The 17,284-nt window shown below is 39.9% G+C and overlaps 1 protein-coding gene across 2 annotated transcripts; it reads left to right on the top strand.

The window, feature by feature from the left end:
- Positions 1 to 1,678: 1,678 nt before the first annotated feature.
- Positions 1,679 to 16,366, top strand: LOC120745665 (long-chain-fatty-acid--CoA ligase ACSBG2-like). Of its 2 annotated transcripts, XM_040050719.1 has the most exons (15): positions 1,679 to 1,823; positions 2,954 to 3,025; positions 3,158 to 3,351; positions 4,195 to 4,478; positions 5,369 to 5,457; positions 6,044 to 6,164; positions 6,271 to 6,351; positions 6,426 to 6,575; positions 8,930 to 9,097; positions 9,176 to 9,357; positions 10,056 to 10,286; positions 11,635 to 11,852; positions 15,191 to 15,330; positions 15,424 to 15,667; positions 15,935 to 16,366. In XM_040050719.1, the coding sequence occupies exons 2-15, from the start codon at positions 2,982 to 2,984 to the stop codon at positions 16,024 to 16,026; spliced, it is 2,238 nt and encodes a 745-aa protein (XP_039906653.1). In that variant the 5' UTR covers positions 1,679 to 1,823; positions 2,954 to 2,981; the 3' UTR covers positions 16,027 to 16,366. The 2 variants fall into 2 exon arrangements, with proteins under 2 accessions (XP_039906653.1, XP_039906652.1); XM_040050718.1 differs by lacking the exon at positions 1,679 to 1,823 and having other exon boundaries at positions 2,872 to 3,025.
- The last annotated feature ends 918 nt before the right edge of the window (positions 16,367 to 17,284 follow it).

Here is a 17,284-nt window from a genome sequence, read left to right as displayed (position 1 = left end):
GATTCAAAACAACGAGGTCAGATATGTGCGAGTAATCCCTCTCAGAGGAAAAGTTCATGCTTCACTCTGCCCAGAAACACTCAGCTTCAGGCAGTTTATTCCTTCACCCACCTGCTCTTCAAACCTTCTCAACAGCTCATTTCAGACAGCAAATGAACTGAGGAGCTACGCCCAAGCCCAGGATAAGATTAATTATATAATGTTATACTAATGCTTTAACAGCAATGAAGTGTTTGAGGTTGCCATGCTGTGGAAAATCCTCCTCCTCCTGCAACCCCCCACAGGATAGTGTAACCTCGGGAACGGAGCTGCAAATATATATGTGTGATATAAGCATATATTAACTAATAAACCTAGACAGTAAATACAAGTGACCTGCCCAGACTGTACTCAACACCTTTTAAACTTGTATTTGTTTTCTTTTAAAACACTTGAGTTATTTTTATATTTGCTTTCTTATGTGCGGGCCCTTTGATTTGACACCCTGTAGGGGTTAAATGTTTTGCTCCTAGAACGAACTTGCTGTATTGCTGTAAAGCACTAATAAGTAGTAAGCTTTCCGTAGTTGTTAATAAGGAAGAAACCTTTAGAACTGCAAAAAGTTTGATGTTTTAAGTATTTTTGTTTCACACTTTGCACTGAACACAAGTCAGCATTGTTCGTCCACTGGAGACGTTTCATAATAGAGAAATGTATATGGCCTATTATGTAATAACCATTACTATCTCTGTGGAGCCTTATCACAAATTGGACCCCGTTTAAAGGGAGGCAGTCTGCAGCTCATTTTTGTGTGTATTTTAGTGTCCGTCTGGTCGGTATGGCTGCTGGCACTGATGAAGCCCCTGATTAATGGTTCAAACACATGGCTTGTGCCCAGACTACCACTGTGAGTCACAGTTGGAGTGGCTATGGTGTGACTAGGTGGTATGATTCAGTGACCTTAGTTCCTGTGAGCAAGGTAACTGTGTGTCAAAAGCATGACCTTTCCCCTATATTTGCTTAGAAAACAGTGTTCCCTGTCTTTAATGGCGCAGGGAGGATAGAAGATGGTTAAAAGAGGACTCTGTTAATGATTAAATATTTCTTTTCCATTATCGTTTCTTATTGATTTCTTTTTATATCTCAGAAAAGAACTAAAGAGATTTTTTTTAAAGGAATGCATCCTTTTTTATTGCTGACATCTCCTTTTTCTTGATGTGCCAATAAAGTCGGGTGGGCGAAGCCAGATTTGCACAAGTTGTCCTTATGCTGAAAACTTTGTTGTTGTTGTTTTTTGCTAGGTCAAAGTATCGCCTCATAAACCCAGAGAGATATCATCTAGTTTTATCATTTATTTCTATGACCGGCCTCATCCTTCATGTGATAATAACCACCATCACAAGTTTAACTGAGACAATAAACACTTTAATAATACCCCCACCCATCAAAGCTTTGTTATCTTATTGGATGCTTGACACATAATCCTGCAACTGAATATAACCAGTGCCTATAGCTGTTAGAAACTCCAAACAAAGCTACAAGCAGATCTGAAACCCACTGGATTAAACTCACTTCTTTTTAGTGCAAATCAAAACTTTTTTTTAGCCAGTTCTCCTTGCACAGCTCTATCTGGTTGACACAACCTCTGCAGGAGGTGTTGAGAGGATTGTGCAAGTCTCGTGAGACCAAGGAACACATCAATCTTATCAAAATCCCCTGTGCGTTGATATTTACCCCAGGGGGCAACATCTGTGAACCTGCATTGAGCAAAGGTTGATGCAATTTTGTCTCACACCTGACTGCAGCCTTGAAGTTGATGCCACTTGGGTCTGTCAGCAGAGAAGGTAGGATATCATTTCTACAGCAGACATTTCTGTCTTTTGAATGTGTTAAGTGAGAAAAGAATAAACTGCTATTTAGACTGCAGGATGTGCATAAAGATTTATTTTTACTCATAGAAATTCAGACTTGTTTGTGCTGTTTTTTCTATTTTTCCTCACTGGGTATGTACACTGCAGGTTAAACACGGCTCTGGAGATGCATAGTGAATGTGTTAAATCAAACATATGACTGAAACGTAGGAATAGATGTGAGCAGGCACATCCACAGAGAGTTAACATCTCTCACTGCTGCTGTTTTTAGATTTTCCAATGCATTTTCAATCGTTAAGGTGTTTTTCTGTGTAATGTGAGAACTAAGTCACCAGTGAGGCTAAAATGAATTTGTTTGCATCACAGGTCAGTTTATAAAGTTTTTACATAATCTGGAGCAAAGATTTTTCCTCTGCTACTTAATGTTGCCAAACTGCAATTTTGTAAGTTTATGAACTTTGGTCCAGAGAAATCTTGTCAAGGGCAATCTTGAAATTTTGAGGTTGGACTGAGATCCTGCTTATCTTGACAGATTTCAATCTTTAATACAAAGTCAGCATTTGTTAGCCATCTGGTGCAACATTGATTATCAGATTTATTGTTGTTACATCCCTGCAAAAAGACTGATTGTTTTTATTGGTGCAGTTAATTGAACTTGGAGGAAAATATCCGCAGAAAACGTTTCAATTGTTTCTGCTGTTGCTAAATATTCACATTAGAGGGCATTCATTCACTGTGTAGAGCACAGGCCAAGGAAGAGTTATTTTAAGTCTGACATGATTGTTATTCAGTATGTTAACTGGTAATGGCAGCACTTTCACGATTATCTGGGTGAAAGGTGCTGCTTGGAGGCAAAGTAAGTCTACGTGGATTTAGCAATGCTTCTTGCCGCAATACTAGTAGTTTCAACATGCACTGCTGCTGCGTGTGTGATTGGCAGCACATGCGGTCATTGGCTGTGACCTGTTGCACTGACTTTGGTGAATGTCAGTCACATATAAATGAGTGGAGTGATGCTGTTTCATAATCTTAACTGCTTGGAGAGTCCTCGGTGGAGGGTTTCTGGAGGGTTTTCATGCTAATTTCATCTTCTCTGTTTCTAGCAGACATAAGCTCAAAGAAAATTAATTTATGAAGAGCAATAGCCCTGCAGTTATGGATGGTAACATGGAAAGGTATGTAAAGAGAGATGAGTCCCTGGGCAGGTCAAATAGATAATATAGGACCACTTCTTTTCAAACTATCTAAAAATTAGATTTTACGATTATCATCAGTTCTCATTCGTGTCATCTCAATGTCTGCTCCAGCATTCCTGCTCAAACTGAGTCAGATGCCACAGATATAAAGACCCACACATCTGTCATACTCAATGGGAAAGCCAAGACGGGCGACTTCAGTGCAACACTGCCTCCAAAGATCCATCCACCCAGTAACACTGAGTTACTGACCCAGCCTCCCATGTCGTCTGAGCAGAAGGGAGCTACTGAAGGATTTTCCACAGGTAAGGGTGAAATGGCGATGGTAACGGTATGAGAAAATGCCTCCAAACTAAAAGAAAATTGTCTGTCCTTGAGTGTAAACCACAAAGTTTTCACATAAGAAGCTAGAGTGAAAGACACCCACTTCTTTTCAACAAATTCTGTTTATTATCTTGTTTTAGGTTGATTTAAGTAATTATTTTCAATAAGAAGACTGACTACGTAAAAACATTTGCAAACTGTAAAAAAGCTAATGAATAAACTTCGTCACTTTAAATGTCAAAACACAAAGGCATTTAAGGCTAGATATAACCTACTCTGTGGGGAAACAAGAAAATAAATATCATTTTAGATATTTTCAGACATAAAATGACCGCAAGCTGGAAGGAAAAGAAATTTTCGGGAAATATGAAAACAAAAAAGACAATAACACTTAAAAGAAATCACTTCTCTCATAAAGACAGATGGCTGCAAGGCTTTAAAATTTCTTAGGAATGCTGAAGCATACAGGATTACTGGGGCATCAAGTGCTAAAGATCGTCTTGAACATGCCTTTTAAAACACTCGAGAATTTTTACTGGATGGCAGAATTTAGTATGTTGTCTGTGTGCTCATTCAGTCCTGTAACTAAAATGACATGACTTCTTCTGGCTGAACCTGTTTGGGAGGTAAGCATTTGTAATGTGGAACTTCCTGTTTCAGCTCAGATAACAGAGGAGGCTTCACTGCACACTGCACATTAAAGTAACTCACCTAGGGTAACAGCACAGAGATATCTGCAGTCCTGTGATACACCTGACTAGCTGTGTCTTTTGACTTGTGATTCATGGAGAGTATATGCAGCTGCCCTTGTTCTCGCAATACAGAAGAGCCCAAGGCAGTTCCCCTGTCGACGGCCCATTTGGCAACAAATCTAGCCCCAGCTGACCAGTTATGGAGCACCGGCAGAGAGCAGGCAGTGAGGCTGAGAATGGAGGAATCAGGGCCAGGCTCAGAGGCTCCCATCACCGTCCATCAGATGTTCCTGGAGACAGTCGAGAAGTATGGGAATCATCCAGCTTTGGTTTCCAAAAAAGATGGCCAGTGGATGACTCTAACCTGGAACCAATACTACGAGCAGTGTCGTGCAGCTGCGAAAAGTTTTCTCAAGGTTTGTTTGCTTGTTTTGCAAATTGTCCTGCATCTGTTGAACAACAATTACACTTCAGTGAACTTCATATATAATGCAAAGAAGCTATTTGGCAGTCGTAGATCTTTAGAATGTTATTAATTTGCCTTAAACATTATTTCATAGAGTAAAGTTGGATTTGTTGGATTGTGAAATAATTAAATAATTTAAGCATTTATTTAGCATACACTGCAGTCATTCATTTTAACGTATGCTGTTGTCATTCATTCACAAAGTTAGTTGTAAACCAAGTTGCCAGAGTTGTCATTTTTAACCAAGAGATCAGCAGATGCTGGGGATCACTCCCAGGGACTCTCCCTTAGACCTTTCCTGCACCCATTCTTGCTCTTTGGCCTTAAAAGGTCTTTGTTGCCTCCTGCATTAACCTCAAACCCAGGCGCTTAGAGGATTTGACACTTGTGCTCCTTTAAAGCGCAAACTTAGAACTTTTAAGTCATCAAATGCTCTGAATTGGAAACAAAGTAACCAAATGATTGTTAGAATTATGATTTAAACAAACATCGACTCGGTTTTTGTTTTGTTTTTTGGTTGTTTTTAATTAGAAAGCTGTGTTTATGTAACTGAACAATACTTTTTGAACTGAAGGCTGCATAAATCATTTAACTCCTGGCCCAGGTTTTATAAACACCACTTCTTATCTTACTCTTCTTGATGTGAGAACAGCGTGCTGGAAACTTGGGTGTGTGAAATGCCCAGCTTGTGTTACGTTTTATGTTTCACAGCCATATCTGTGTCCCGTGTGAGTGGAGTGGCTAATGAAACAAGACGCAGAAGTAACGAAGGTATACGCCTGCTCCGCTGTGTAATTAAAGTCACTTTAAAAACATCTACCTGTCCTTTGTTTTTATCAGTTGGGGCTGGAGCGTTACCATGGTGTAGGGATTCTGGGATTCAACTCCGCTGAGTGGTTCATCTCAGATATCGGCTGCATCTTGGCTGGGTAAGATCACTCTATAAGGAACTGAATCTGATAACATTTTAAATTAGTCTACTTTTGGACCTGTTTTACCTCTACACTGTCTGACATGCACATTTATCTTTGTCTTTTCTTATCTCAGAACCTCTGTTTGTGTCTCCACCCACATGAGACTCAGTTAAAATTACGTGGATGTAATATTTGGCATTTTTTCAAGCTGTCAGGAAGTACTAAGGGACATTCAACTTGTGCAGTTTGGACACCGCCACAAACTGCAAAAGTGCACAAATAGAATTCCTCCAATGAATTCTATTTGTGTCCCATAGTCTAAAGACATGGAACAGGGTTAGGTTAATTTTTGATTCTAAAATCAGTGTGATTGTGAAAGGCCGTCTGCCTCTCGCCCTGTGCCAGCTGGGATAGGCGTAATCACCCCTCACTTTAGTTAGTTTTTCTTGCTTAATCTACAGTTTAAAAAATACTCATTTCTGTTCACCAAACAAAATATATAATTATTTTCCACTTCCCATCAAGCTGTAGCCAAACTGGTAACACATGACAGTGACTCATACAAGGTAATATATAGCTCAAGCAATTGTTTGTCCCTTAGAGGGCTGGCAGCCGGGATTTACACCACAAACTCACCAGAGGCCTGTCAGTATGTGGCTGCCAACTGTGAGGCCAATGTCCTGGTTGTGGAGAACCAGAAACAGCTCGACAAAATCCTGCAGGTCGGCAGTTTCATCTTAATTCACCACCATCTCTTTATAAAGTAATACATGTATTACTTGTGAGTGAGGTTCTGTCCTCACATGTTATCTTTGTATCTTTTAACAGGTTAAAGATCATCTACCTCATCTGAGAGCCATTGTTCAGTACAAAGGCGAGCTACAGCAGAAAGCTCCGTTCCTGTATACAGTACGTCTACATAGCAAACATTTATTTACTTATTATTGATGCACTGTTTTGATTCAACCTCCTTATTTCTGTAGTGGGAAGAGTTCATGAAGCTGGGAGAGGATGTGCCCGATGAGCAGCTGAATGCTGTGATTGACAGTCTTCGGCCCAATGAGTGCTGCACCCTCATCTACACCTCTGGAACCACTGGCAACCCTAAAGGAGTCATGTTGAGCCATGACAATGTGAGTAGCCCTGACAAGAGATTTCTCTCTCTCTTCTTCTAAAAGGTATTGGCTTTTAAGATTTAAGATTGAACTGAAAAGTCTTTGAATACTGTTAATTTTATTAAGTAGCCATCAAATTGTTAAGGCTTAGATTGCAGCTTTTTTCTGTCTTGTTCTAAATCACATGTGTCAAAGTCAAGGCCCGCGGGCCACATCCGGCCCGGCGTACATTTATATCTGGCCCGCGAGATCATTTTATATAGCTGTATTATTATTGTTATGCATTAGTGATGTGTCGGTTGCAAACGAAATGGCTCTTAGAGCCGGATCCTTGACGTGAACGACGTGAGCCGGCTCCTTATCGCGAGCCATGGGTTGTTTTTTTTTCTTTCTCTCACCCTCTCTCTCTCTCTCTCTCTCTCGCACTTATTTCCGCTTCACTCCGCATGCGAGCCTTGTGCTTTGCGCTGGGCAGAGGTGGGAGGGGCGGTAGTTACACTGGCATTGCTGGTAAACCCGTGTGTCTTATTAGTGGAGCTAATGTGGCTGTAATTAAGGAATTTTATTTAAGACGGCACTACGAGACAAAACGTCAGGATAAGCTGAAAAGTACAGACATGTATAGACATGTATAGACAAGAAAAGTATAGACATGATGGACATTGCACAGCTGGCCATCTTCAGCCGTGGAGAGGAAATATTGAACATTAAATAGCACGGAACAATGACAGGAAAAGACATTTTTTAAAACGTATGTCAAAGTGTAACCGACATGAAACTGCCCTGGGACAAACTTGTTGGACCTACAACAGATGGAGCGCCGGTGTTGTGCGGTGAAAAAAGTGGACTAGTCAGCAGGATGCGAGTAAAGATGCAGGGGGAGAACTGCATATCACTGCATCATACAGCAGGAAAGGCTGTGTGGTAAAGTCCTAAAAATGGAGCATGTAATGATCACCGTAACGCAAACCGTAAATTTTCTCTGAGCTAAAAGTTTAAAGAACCGTCAATTTCAGTCTTTTATGTGGGAAATAGATTCAGAGTTTGCCGACAATCCTCATCATACAGAGGTCCGTTGGCTGAGTTGGGATAAAAATTCTCAATAGAGTTTTTGAGCTCAGCAAGGAAATCTGTCAGTTCATGGACATGGCATGTATGATGCGGTGAAGACATTTCAAGTGAAGTTGTCACAAATGCACCAGTGCAACTTGCCTCACTTTCCCTGTTGCCAATTAATGTTGAACCAAGTCAGCGGACTTTGCTGAACTGCACATGTGCAGATTCAGATGGAGCTGCAGTGTAATGATAGACTCAAGGGAAAGTACGACACTGAATGGCCCGCACAGTTTATTAGTTCCATTCCTGAAGCAATGCCCAGCTCCGTCTACATGCGGCCCCAACCTTGTATATGCTTTCATTTATTTTTTCTGGGGGTTTTGGCAGCATGTTCATATTTCTAACTTGCATAATTTTGACAGGATATATTTTTATGAAGAGCAAAATATTTAAAGTTAAAGTTTTTTTTTTTTTTAAGTTTATTTAATCTGGAATATTATTCCTGTCTATTTTTATTCATATTTATGTTTAAAAAAACATAAACAGTGTGTTCAATAAATATTTATCTTGTTTGGCCCGCGACCTAAAGTGTGCCTTGAGTTTGACACTCCTGTTCTAAATGATCAAAAGTCAGAAAAACCACAAATTTCACGTAGAAGCGTTTACCTCTTCCAAGGAGATTAGCCAAAATAACTGACTTAGTTTCGCTTGTTAGCACAATTCATTCAATTCATGGATGGATTTACATAAACATTTTGCCTGAAGTCGAGCCTGATTCAAGTTAGAAGTGAACAACTTTCCAAAATCTGGATCTGGTATTTTTTATCATTGCAAGAGAGAGCAAAATGTTACACTTCACATAACATATGAAAACATACCAAACTGAAATAATAAAAACTTAGATAGAGAGATAGTCTTGTACCAATTTACTGCTTTTTAAGTATTTGAGCTCTATTTTTTATGTTTCATTTGCATCAGGAATAGTTCATTATGAAGCTCCAGTTTTCACTTCATTAGCTTAGTTCTAGCACCTTTAATAAACATGAATAAAATTGAATTTGCACAACAAGCTGAATTACTGCAGCATATCTTATGCAGGCTGTAGGATGTAAGGACAAGCTTTTAATTCTTCAAAGAGTTAAACCATAGCACTAGTGGTTCAACCAGAGAGCTTTTATATAATCTGGCGAGTTCTTCTACTGTAATTTCATAATGTTGTTTCGATCAATGTGTGAGAGGAGTACTCTAAAGATTCAAGACAAATATTTGGCGAAAGAAAATACCTGGTGACTTTTCCCCCACTTTTAAATGTGCAGATAACATGGACTGCCCATGCGGGATGTACCATATTAAAAGCAAAAGGCGGTGAGGAGATCCTGGTCAGTTACCTGCCGCTCAGCCACGTCGCAGCCCAGATGATTGATATTTGGGTCTGCATGGGCTTTGCTGGGACCGTCTACTTTGCAGAGCCAGATGCCCTTAAAGTAAGCATGACTATTACCTCATGAAAAAGGAAACATTAACTAAATATATTTGACTGTAATGACCATTCATTTTTCCAGGGTTCTTTAGTAAACACACTTAAAGAGGTTCGCCCAACTTGTTTCCTGGGAGTTCCTCGTGTGTGGGAGAAGATCGAGGAGAAGATGAAAGCTGTGGGAGCCAAAGCATCCCCAATGAAGAAGAGAGTGGCAGGCTTTGCCAAGTCCATCGGCCTGCAGTACAACTACAGTGTCATGAACGGGTGAGACAGCAGCAGGGATGTTAGACGAACACATCACATGTTTGTACAGTTTAACATCCCCAGGCCATCACTTTATAACATTCATAATGCATAGAAAGATTTATTTGTGCAGTTGTGAGTGATGGTAATGTCATCGGTTCTTCACGTATTTGTTTATCTCATAGTGTTGAGAACTGTAGTAAATTTGCCTTTCTCAAAGCAGTTTTGAAGTAACTCGGACAAGCCCCCAAACACTGTGAGCAGACTACTTACAGAATAATTTTAGAAACAAGAAAAACATTAAGAAACTTGCACAGTGTACAAGAGGACAGAATAAATAAATTATAAAATTACAAAGTAAAGCAAGAAACATGAAGAGAAGAGGAAAGTCTCAAACCAGGGCTGCAGGATAACCCAGCAGGGTGAGGCCAATCAGGTCTGCACAACATATAAGAAGGTGCCTTAGGCTGAAGCTGGTGGGTTCTCAAATTACTTTGATTTTCTTTGTGTTGGTTAAACAAATAAAAGGAGAAAGAGAGTGAAAAAAAAATCATGCAAGACTCTGGCCAGGCGTTTTGCACTACGGCCAGTGATGCTCAGCTTTACCTAGAAAAACCTTATTTAAAATCATATTTAAAGTTTCGTTAAGTTCATTATTCCTAAACAAAAAAGATCCTCAATCATTTTGATAAAATATTGGTTTATTTTGTGTGTTACAGACAGAATCAGGTGCCGTGGGGCTTCATGCTGGCTAATAATCTGGTTTTCAAGAAGGTGCGTGCTGCTTTGGGCTTGGACCGCTGCAGAATATGCTGCACTGGAGCTGCACCGATTACCAAAGACACTCTGGATTACTTCATGAGCCTGAACATCCCTTTGAAAGAGCTGTATGGCATGAGTGAAAGCTCTGGCCCTCACACCATCTCCATCGATGAATACCGCGTCACAAGGTAGACATCAACGTGACTGAAGTGTTGGATTGTGGTTAAAGCAGGGGTCAAAAAATATTGTGTTGAAGGTGATAGATGGTTGTTTTTCATCAAGCATACCTGATAGATTATAGCCAACGTAATAACTGTAAACAAAAACCTGACAGCATCTAATAAGGAAATAGACTTCTTAGCAGTGGCCTATTTATTTTAATCACAGCAACAAAACTTCTTTGAATCAACACTTCAGTCCATCTGAAGTCCTAGATTCACAGTTTCCAGCTCTGAATTTGTTTTTACTGCCTTCTGAGGGGGAAAAAAAACTTAACTTTGTCTGCTCCTTGGTGCTGAACAGTGGGTTTATTGGAGTTTGTTTTTGTGCTGAGCTTGAAAGTCACTTCAAGCTCTGTAGAGCTCAGGATGACTGCAGAGGCACATTTCTTTAAAGATGAGCAGGTATGTTACAAGTGCCCACGTTGTCCAGTGCTGACATTGACCTTTGATAAACTAGTTACAGGGTAATCCCCATATTACCAGGAACTTACAACAACCTTATATTTGGTTAAACAGCCTGAGTATAAAATACCAGCTTTCTAATAAATTCAAAATAGAGCAGAAGTAAAGTGAACTCTTTTATAGTGAAGGGGAAGTTTGTATGACAGTGCTCATGTTCACACATAAATAGAGGGAAGAAATACTCTAAAATAATAATAATAATAAAAAACTGTATGTGAAAGAGCGAAATATATTTAAAAGCATAAGAATAAGTCCTAAAAGCCCGAGGAAACACCTGTTTACATGTAAAACAATAAAAACATAAAAAGAAATATGACACAACCTCGATGCTTCTGCTTAACTGGGCTCTTTCTGTGACACTTTCCGTCATATTTTTGGATATTTTGGATATTTTTAGTTTTAGTAATTTGTGTGATGATTAGTTTTTTGACTCCATTATCTATTATTACCATGTGTTATTTCAAATATCTCTGCAGTTTGCAGATGATCTCTCTTTTTCACGAGGCAGCCACAGCTCTTTATATATTCATACTTCCCATCTAAATAAAAATGAGGATGGTTCATTTAGACTAAAGCATCAGAAAACAGACACAATTTGAAAATGTTTGTCCAAACGTATTAAAATATTTAATTTTGTTACGGAGCTTCTTACTGTAAAAAGTCAATAATGTAAAAAAAAAAGTGTCAGGGCCAGGAGTTATTGTTGTTTTTAGGAGTACAACCATCTCCTTAAAATGTTAAATGATCATATTTAAGCAACATTTGTGTTATTTTGCTCTGATTTCTATGTGCTCAATTAAAAGTTTTAATGCAGATTCTGGTCACATCACTGGCTTTTGATTTGTCTTTCCAGCTGTGGAAAGGTGATGATAGGCTGTAAGATAAAGCTGGTGAATCCAGATGCGGATGGGAATGGAGAGATCTGTTTCTGGGGTCGTAATATCTTCATGGGCTACCTGAACATGCCAGACAAAACAGCAGAGGCTTTGGATGAGGATGGCTGGCTGCACACTGGAGACCTGGGAAGATACGATGAACAAGACTTTCTGTATATCACAGGAAGGATCAAGGGTAAGCTATAGCTCTGAATCTGGGAGAAAATGCACCAAAAGACACATTTAGGTTATAGTTGTGACACACTTATCACACTTCTATTGACTGCCACTGGCAACAAAACAGCTGAACCTGTTTCTAACCAAGTTCAGAAATGCTTTTCTATTTCCTAGTTCAAGCACTAAGAAGAGTCTAAGATATAACCAGTGGGTAAACATGCCATGTCACAAAGCATAAATCATTTCAAACTGCTGTCCTGTTTCCAGCACCTTGCTCAGAGAGAAAAGTTCAGTTCTGAAGGCAAAAACCTACATAGCAAAATTGGTGTGGCCCAGATCTGGCCCACACTATGTGCTTACACATGGCCCACATACCGCGAAGAATGACGGCCCTTTGGTTTGCCAGAGGTGGCCCACACATGGGCCAGCACAAGGCCAGTTGTAGACATACTGTTGGTTCTGCGCTGGCCCAAGTGTGGATTACCTCTGGCAAACCAAATCTGGGCCACCATTCTTTGCGGTATGTGGGCCATGTGTAAGTTGTGTGCCAGAACATAATAGTGCAAATGTAACTTGACAAACCTCCGTTTAGACAGTGAATGGACTGATTCTTATTTCTATTCTACCAGATCACTCAAAGCACTCTATACAACATGGCCCAATCACACACTTTCTCTAAACTAAGTGCTTCCTAAGTACATTCATTCACACTCACACTCTTGACATGCAGACTGGAGGAGCCAGGGATCGAACCACTAACATCCCGACCAGTAGGTGACCTGCTCTACAGCCACCTGGTGGCAAATATGAGTAAACCGTCACTAGGTTTTGGATAAAGTGTACACTCACAAACCTGTCAAACCTGCTTTTGAAACGTTGGCTACCATAGCAGTACAGTATTGCAACATAGCACGTGGATCTTCTAACTAAAATAGGAACATAGGAACATAAATAGTGCCATCATTGCCAGACCTAGCCCACCTCTGGTTGACATACACCCTGCCATGACACCAGTCAGTCAGAAATGCCAGCTTGATGCCAGACCTGTTTTCTATGAGCCTGAGCCACATAAACCAAACCACAATTGGGCCGGATGTGGCATGCTGTCAATAGAAAATTGTACTTAGTAGTCAGTATAATCTTTTAATAATATAAGTTTGCATATGGTAGAATACTGCATGTTGACCTTTTGATGACTTAGGCTGTTGTTCACTATAAGACTTTGTGTGCATTCCAGAGTGTTCTGGCATTCACACCCACATCCTAGGAGCATGGGAGAGGTCGTACCTTTTTTTTTTGTTTTATGGTAGGGTAAGGCAAGGCAAGGCAAGGCAAATTTATTTGTATAGCACAATTCAACAACAAGGTGATTCAAAGTGCTTTACAGAGACATTAGAAACAAAAAGAAATAAAAAGCATGATTTAAAATTGATTAAAACAAGCAAACAAACAGACTAACTAATTAACAAACAAACAAACAAAACAGTATATAAAATCAAAACAGATCAAATCAGAACAGTAGATAAAATCAGTAGTTAATGTAAGTTTTGAAATTTAAGCTTAAAAGTGTGGATTTCGTGCTTTATTCAAATGCAGCTGAGAATAGGTGAGTCTTCAACCTGGATTTAAATAAACTGAGTGTTTCAGCTGATCTGAGGCTTTCTGGGAGTTTGTTCCAGATATAAGGAGCATAAAAGCTGAATGCAGCTTCTCCGTGTCTGGTTCTGACTCTGGGAACTGATAAAAGACCGGATCCAGATGACCCGAGGGATCTGGAAGGTTCATACTGGGTCAGGAGGTCACTGATGTATTTTGGTCCTAAACCATTCAGAGCTTTATAGACCAGCATCAGAACTTTAAAGTCTATCCTCTGACGGACAGGCAGCCAGTGTAAAGACCTCAGAGCTGGACTGGTGTGGTCCACTTTTTTGGTCTTAGTGAGGACTCGAGCAGCAGAGTTCTGAATGAGCTGTAGTTGTCTGACTGATTTTTTTAGGTAGACCTGTAAAGGTGCTGTTACAGTAATCAAGCCTACTAAAGATGAATGCATGGACTAGTTTTTCCAGGTCCTGTTGAGACATCAGATCTTTTATCCTTGAAATATTCTTGAGGTGATAGTAAGCTGACTTTGTTATTGTCTTAATGTGTTTTTCTAAGTTTAGGTCTGCATCCATCACTACACCCAAATTTCTCGCCTGGTTTGTGGTTTTTAGATGTATAGATTGAAGTTCTCTGGTGACCTGTAATCGTTTTTCTTTGGCGCCAAAGACTATTACTTCAGTTTTGTTTTTGTTTAGCTGGAGAAAATTGTAAGGGTAAACGTAACTATGTCAGTTTTAGTCTAAGTGCCTTTTGTTTAGATGAACTGCTGGACTTCCAGACCAGCAGGTTTAGGGAAGTCTTTATGGGGTCACACTCTGACTCACACACACACACACACACACACACACACACACACACACACACACACACACACACACACACGTGCGTATAAACGGGCCAGACCTGTCTGCTATGTGGGAATGGGTTTAACCCAGTAGTAGCAAGGTGTGCCTAATAAAGCGACTGTGAGCATATATAAAGTTGTCAAAGCTACCTTAGCTTTAACAGTGGTTGAAGTATTACCCTAATAATACAACCTCAGAGGAAAGCTGACACAAACACGTCACAGATTTACCATCTGATTATTTGAGCACTACCAGCATTAAAATCTAACTCCTTTGGGGGAAAAATAGCACACACTTTAGAAGAACATCTTATGTTTTGAAAAGTGTACATTATACATTTGAAAAACAAACAAGCAAACACATAACTTACTTACACTTTGTGGACAAAAATACTGGGCCACCTACACATTAAACCTACAGGAGCTGCTCGGCCACCACGAAGCTCCTGGCACACAGTTTTTGAGCTGATGTTAATACCAGAGTAGGTTTAATACTCTGCAATTACTGAGTCAGCAGAGCTAGAGCTTCGGCAATGTGAACCTGGACATTTCACGGCTGAGTTCCTGTGATGCCTAGAGACTTACAGTTTGAATTAATACAGCTGGTGTAAGATGATTGTCTTCTCTAGCTTTAATTCTTTCTTCTCTTTTTTACACCATTAACTGACATTTTACTCAAGGTAATCCCCATCTGTTTGTATAATAAATGAAAATAGTGATTTGGACATAATGATCAGCAGAATTCAAAATATGCTTTTTCAGAATTTTTGTCTAATCACACTTTTTTGTGTAGTGAGTGCATAAAAGTCAAGTCAAGCGTGGAACTAACTACCTATTTTCACTGCTAGTTGTTTAAAACCCTACAACGCCAACTTAATAAGAGGTGACGCGTTTTTGTCTTTCCTGCACAGAGCTCATCATCACTGCGGGTGGCGAGAACATCCCTCCTGTCCCCATTGAAGATGCAGTGAAGTCTGAACTGCCCATCATCAGCAACGCCATGCTAATTGGAGACAAGCTCAAGTTCCTCTCCATGCTGCTCACACTTAAAGTAAATGATCCTCTCTTTTTGCATACAGGCATTGTTGCTGAATAAGCAAAAAAAAAAAAAAAAGAGTTACCACTTCTGTTTCTTTTTCTGCAGTGTGTCGTGGATGACAATGGCGAGCCCACAGATGAGCTGAATCAAGAGGCTTTGGAATTTTGCCAGCAGCACGGCGTAAAAGCAACCAAGGTGTCCGAGATTATAGCCAATAAGGAGCCAGCTATTTACAGTGCCATTCAGGCTGGCATTGAGCGTGTTAATGCCCGATCAACATCCAATGCCCAGAAAGTCCAGAAGTGGGTTATAGTGGAACAAGACTTCTCCGTCACCGGAGGAGAACTAGGTCAGCTATCTGAAATTTATTTTCCTTTTCCTACAAGTATAGTACACGTAGCACTGCCATTTAAAGGAAGTATTTGCTTCTGCTTTTTTTTTTTTAAACTTACTGTTAATCATTTTTAACCGAGGTCAATGTTTTGTAACTGGAGTGACTGCCAAACAGTGTTTCCGTGGAGTCTTTTCAGCAGTGATTTAATCTCTTTAAGCTCAGCGGAATGCTAAACTTTATCATGAGATCAAAATAACCTATTTTTCTTTGTTGTCCTTCTAGGACCCACCATGAAACTGAGGAGGCCCATTGTTGTGAAAATGTACCAGGAGAAAATAAATGAAATGTATGCAGTGGCTGCAGGAAAACAATAGAGTGCATTGCACGGGGGTGAGAGGAGGTCATGGGATGTATGGACATACATACTTTTTGTAAATAAAAGACATAAGTCAGTCAAAATTTTGCCAAACATATCACTCGAACATGCCACATATAGACTGTATGATGACACAGATACTGCTTGGTGTCTGTCAGTTTCTGAAGGAAATATCATGAATCATAAATCCCACTGTAGCTCAAAAGATATGTAAGATATGTATTTTATACCTGAAGCAGCTGTGTGTATTTAATGATTTTTACAGCGTTAATTGCCAGTTTCCTAAAGGTAATCTCACCTGGCAAAGACTAGAGATTAAAGCCATTTTTATAATGTGAGATGCATATCAGTAGTTTGAATTTATCCAATCACACATGTGCAAATTGTAAACTTTACATTTGTGCTTCTCCATGTACAGTTTGACACAGTTTAATATTTATTTTGAGATATTCAGTTTAATTCAGTATTATTTATATAGCGCCAAATCATGACAAAAGTTGCCTCAAGGCGCTTTATATTGTACAGTAAATCGCACAATAATACATACAGAGAAAAACCCAACAATCATATGACCCCCTATGAGCAAGCACTTTGGCGACAGTGGGAAGGAAAAACTCCCTTTTAACAGGAAGAAACCTCCGGCAGAACCAGGCTCAGGGAGGGGCGGCCATCTGCTGCGACCGGTTGGGGTGAGAGAAGGAAGACAGGATAAAGACATGCTGTGGAAGAGAGACAGAGATTAATAACAGATATGATTCAATGCAGAGAGGTCTATTAACACATAGTGAGTGAGAAAGGTGACTGGAAAGGAAAAACTCAATGCATCATGGGAATCCCCGGCAGCCTACGTCTATTGCAGCATAACTAAGGGAGGATTCAGGGTCACCTGGTCCAGCCCTAATTATATGCTTTAGCAAAAAGGAAAGTTTTAAGCCTAATCTTAAAAGTAGGGATAGTGTCTGTCTCCCGAATCCAAACTGGAAGCTGGTTCCACAGAAGAGGGGCCTGAAAACTGAAGGCTCTCCCTCCCATTCTACTTTAAATACTCTAGGAACAACAAGTAGGCCTGCAGAGCGAGAGCGAAGTGCTCTAATAGGGTGATATGGCACTACAAGGTCATTAAGATAAGATGGGGCCTGATTATTTAAGACCTTGTATGTGAGGAGCAGGATTTTGAATTCAATTCTGGATTTAACAGGAAGCCAAAACAGGAGAAATCTGCTCTCTCTTTCTAGTCCCTGTCAGTACTCTTGCTG

This window comes from Simochromis diagramma, unplaced genomic scaffold (genome assembly GCF_900408965.1).
Source record: "Simochromis diagramma unplaced genomic scaffold, fSimDia1.1 OVJJ01000131.1, whole genome shotgun sequence".
Lineage (NCBI taxonomy): Eukaryota > Metazoa > Chordata > Actinopteri > Cichliformes > Cichlidae > Simochromis > Simochromis diagramma.
The sequence above is the reverse complement of the archived record's forward strand: the minus strand, read 5'-3'. Positions and strand labels throughout refer to the sequence as shown.

Bases quoted from the DNA above. Each gene is read 5' to 3' on its own strand.
- LOC120745665 (XM_040050719.1), top strand. From the start codon at position 2,982: ATGAAGAGCAATAGCCCTGCAGTTATGGATGGTAACATGGAAAG. The intron at 5,458-6,043 runs GTAAGATCACTC...TTTGTCCCTTAG, and splicing joins ATCGGCTGCATCTTGGCTGG to AGGGCTGGCAGCCGGGATTT. The intron at 9,358-10,055 runs GTGAGACAGCAG...TGTGTGTTACAG, and splicing joins AACTACAGTGTCATGAACGG to ACAGAATCAGGTGCCGTGGG.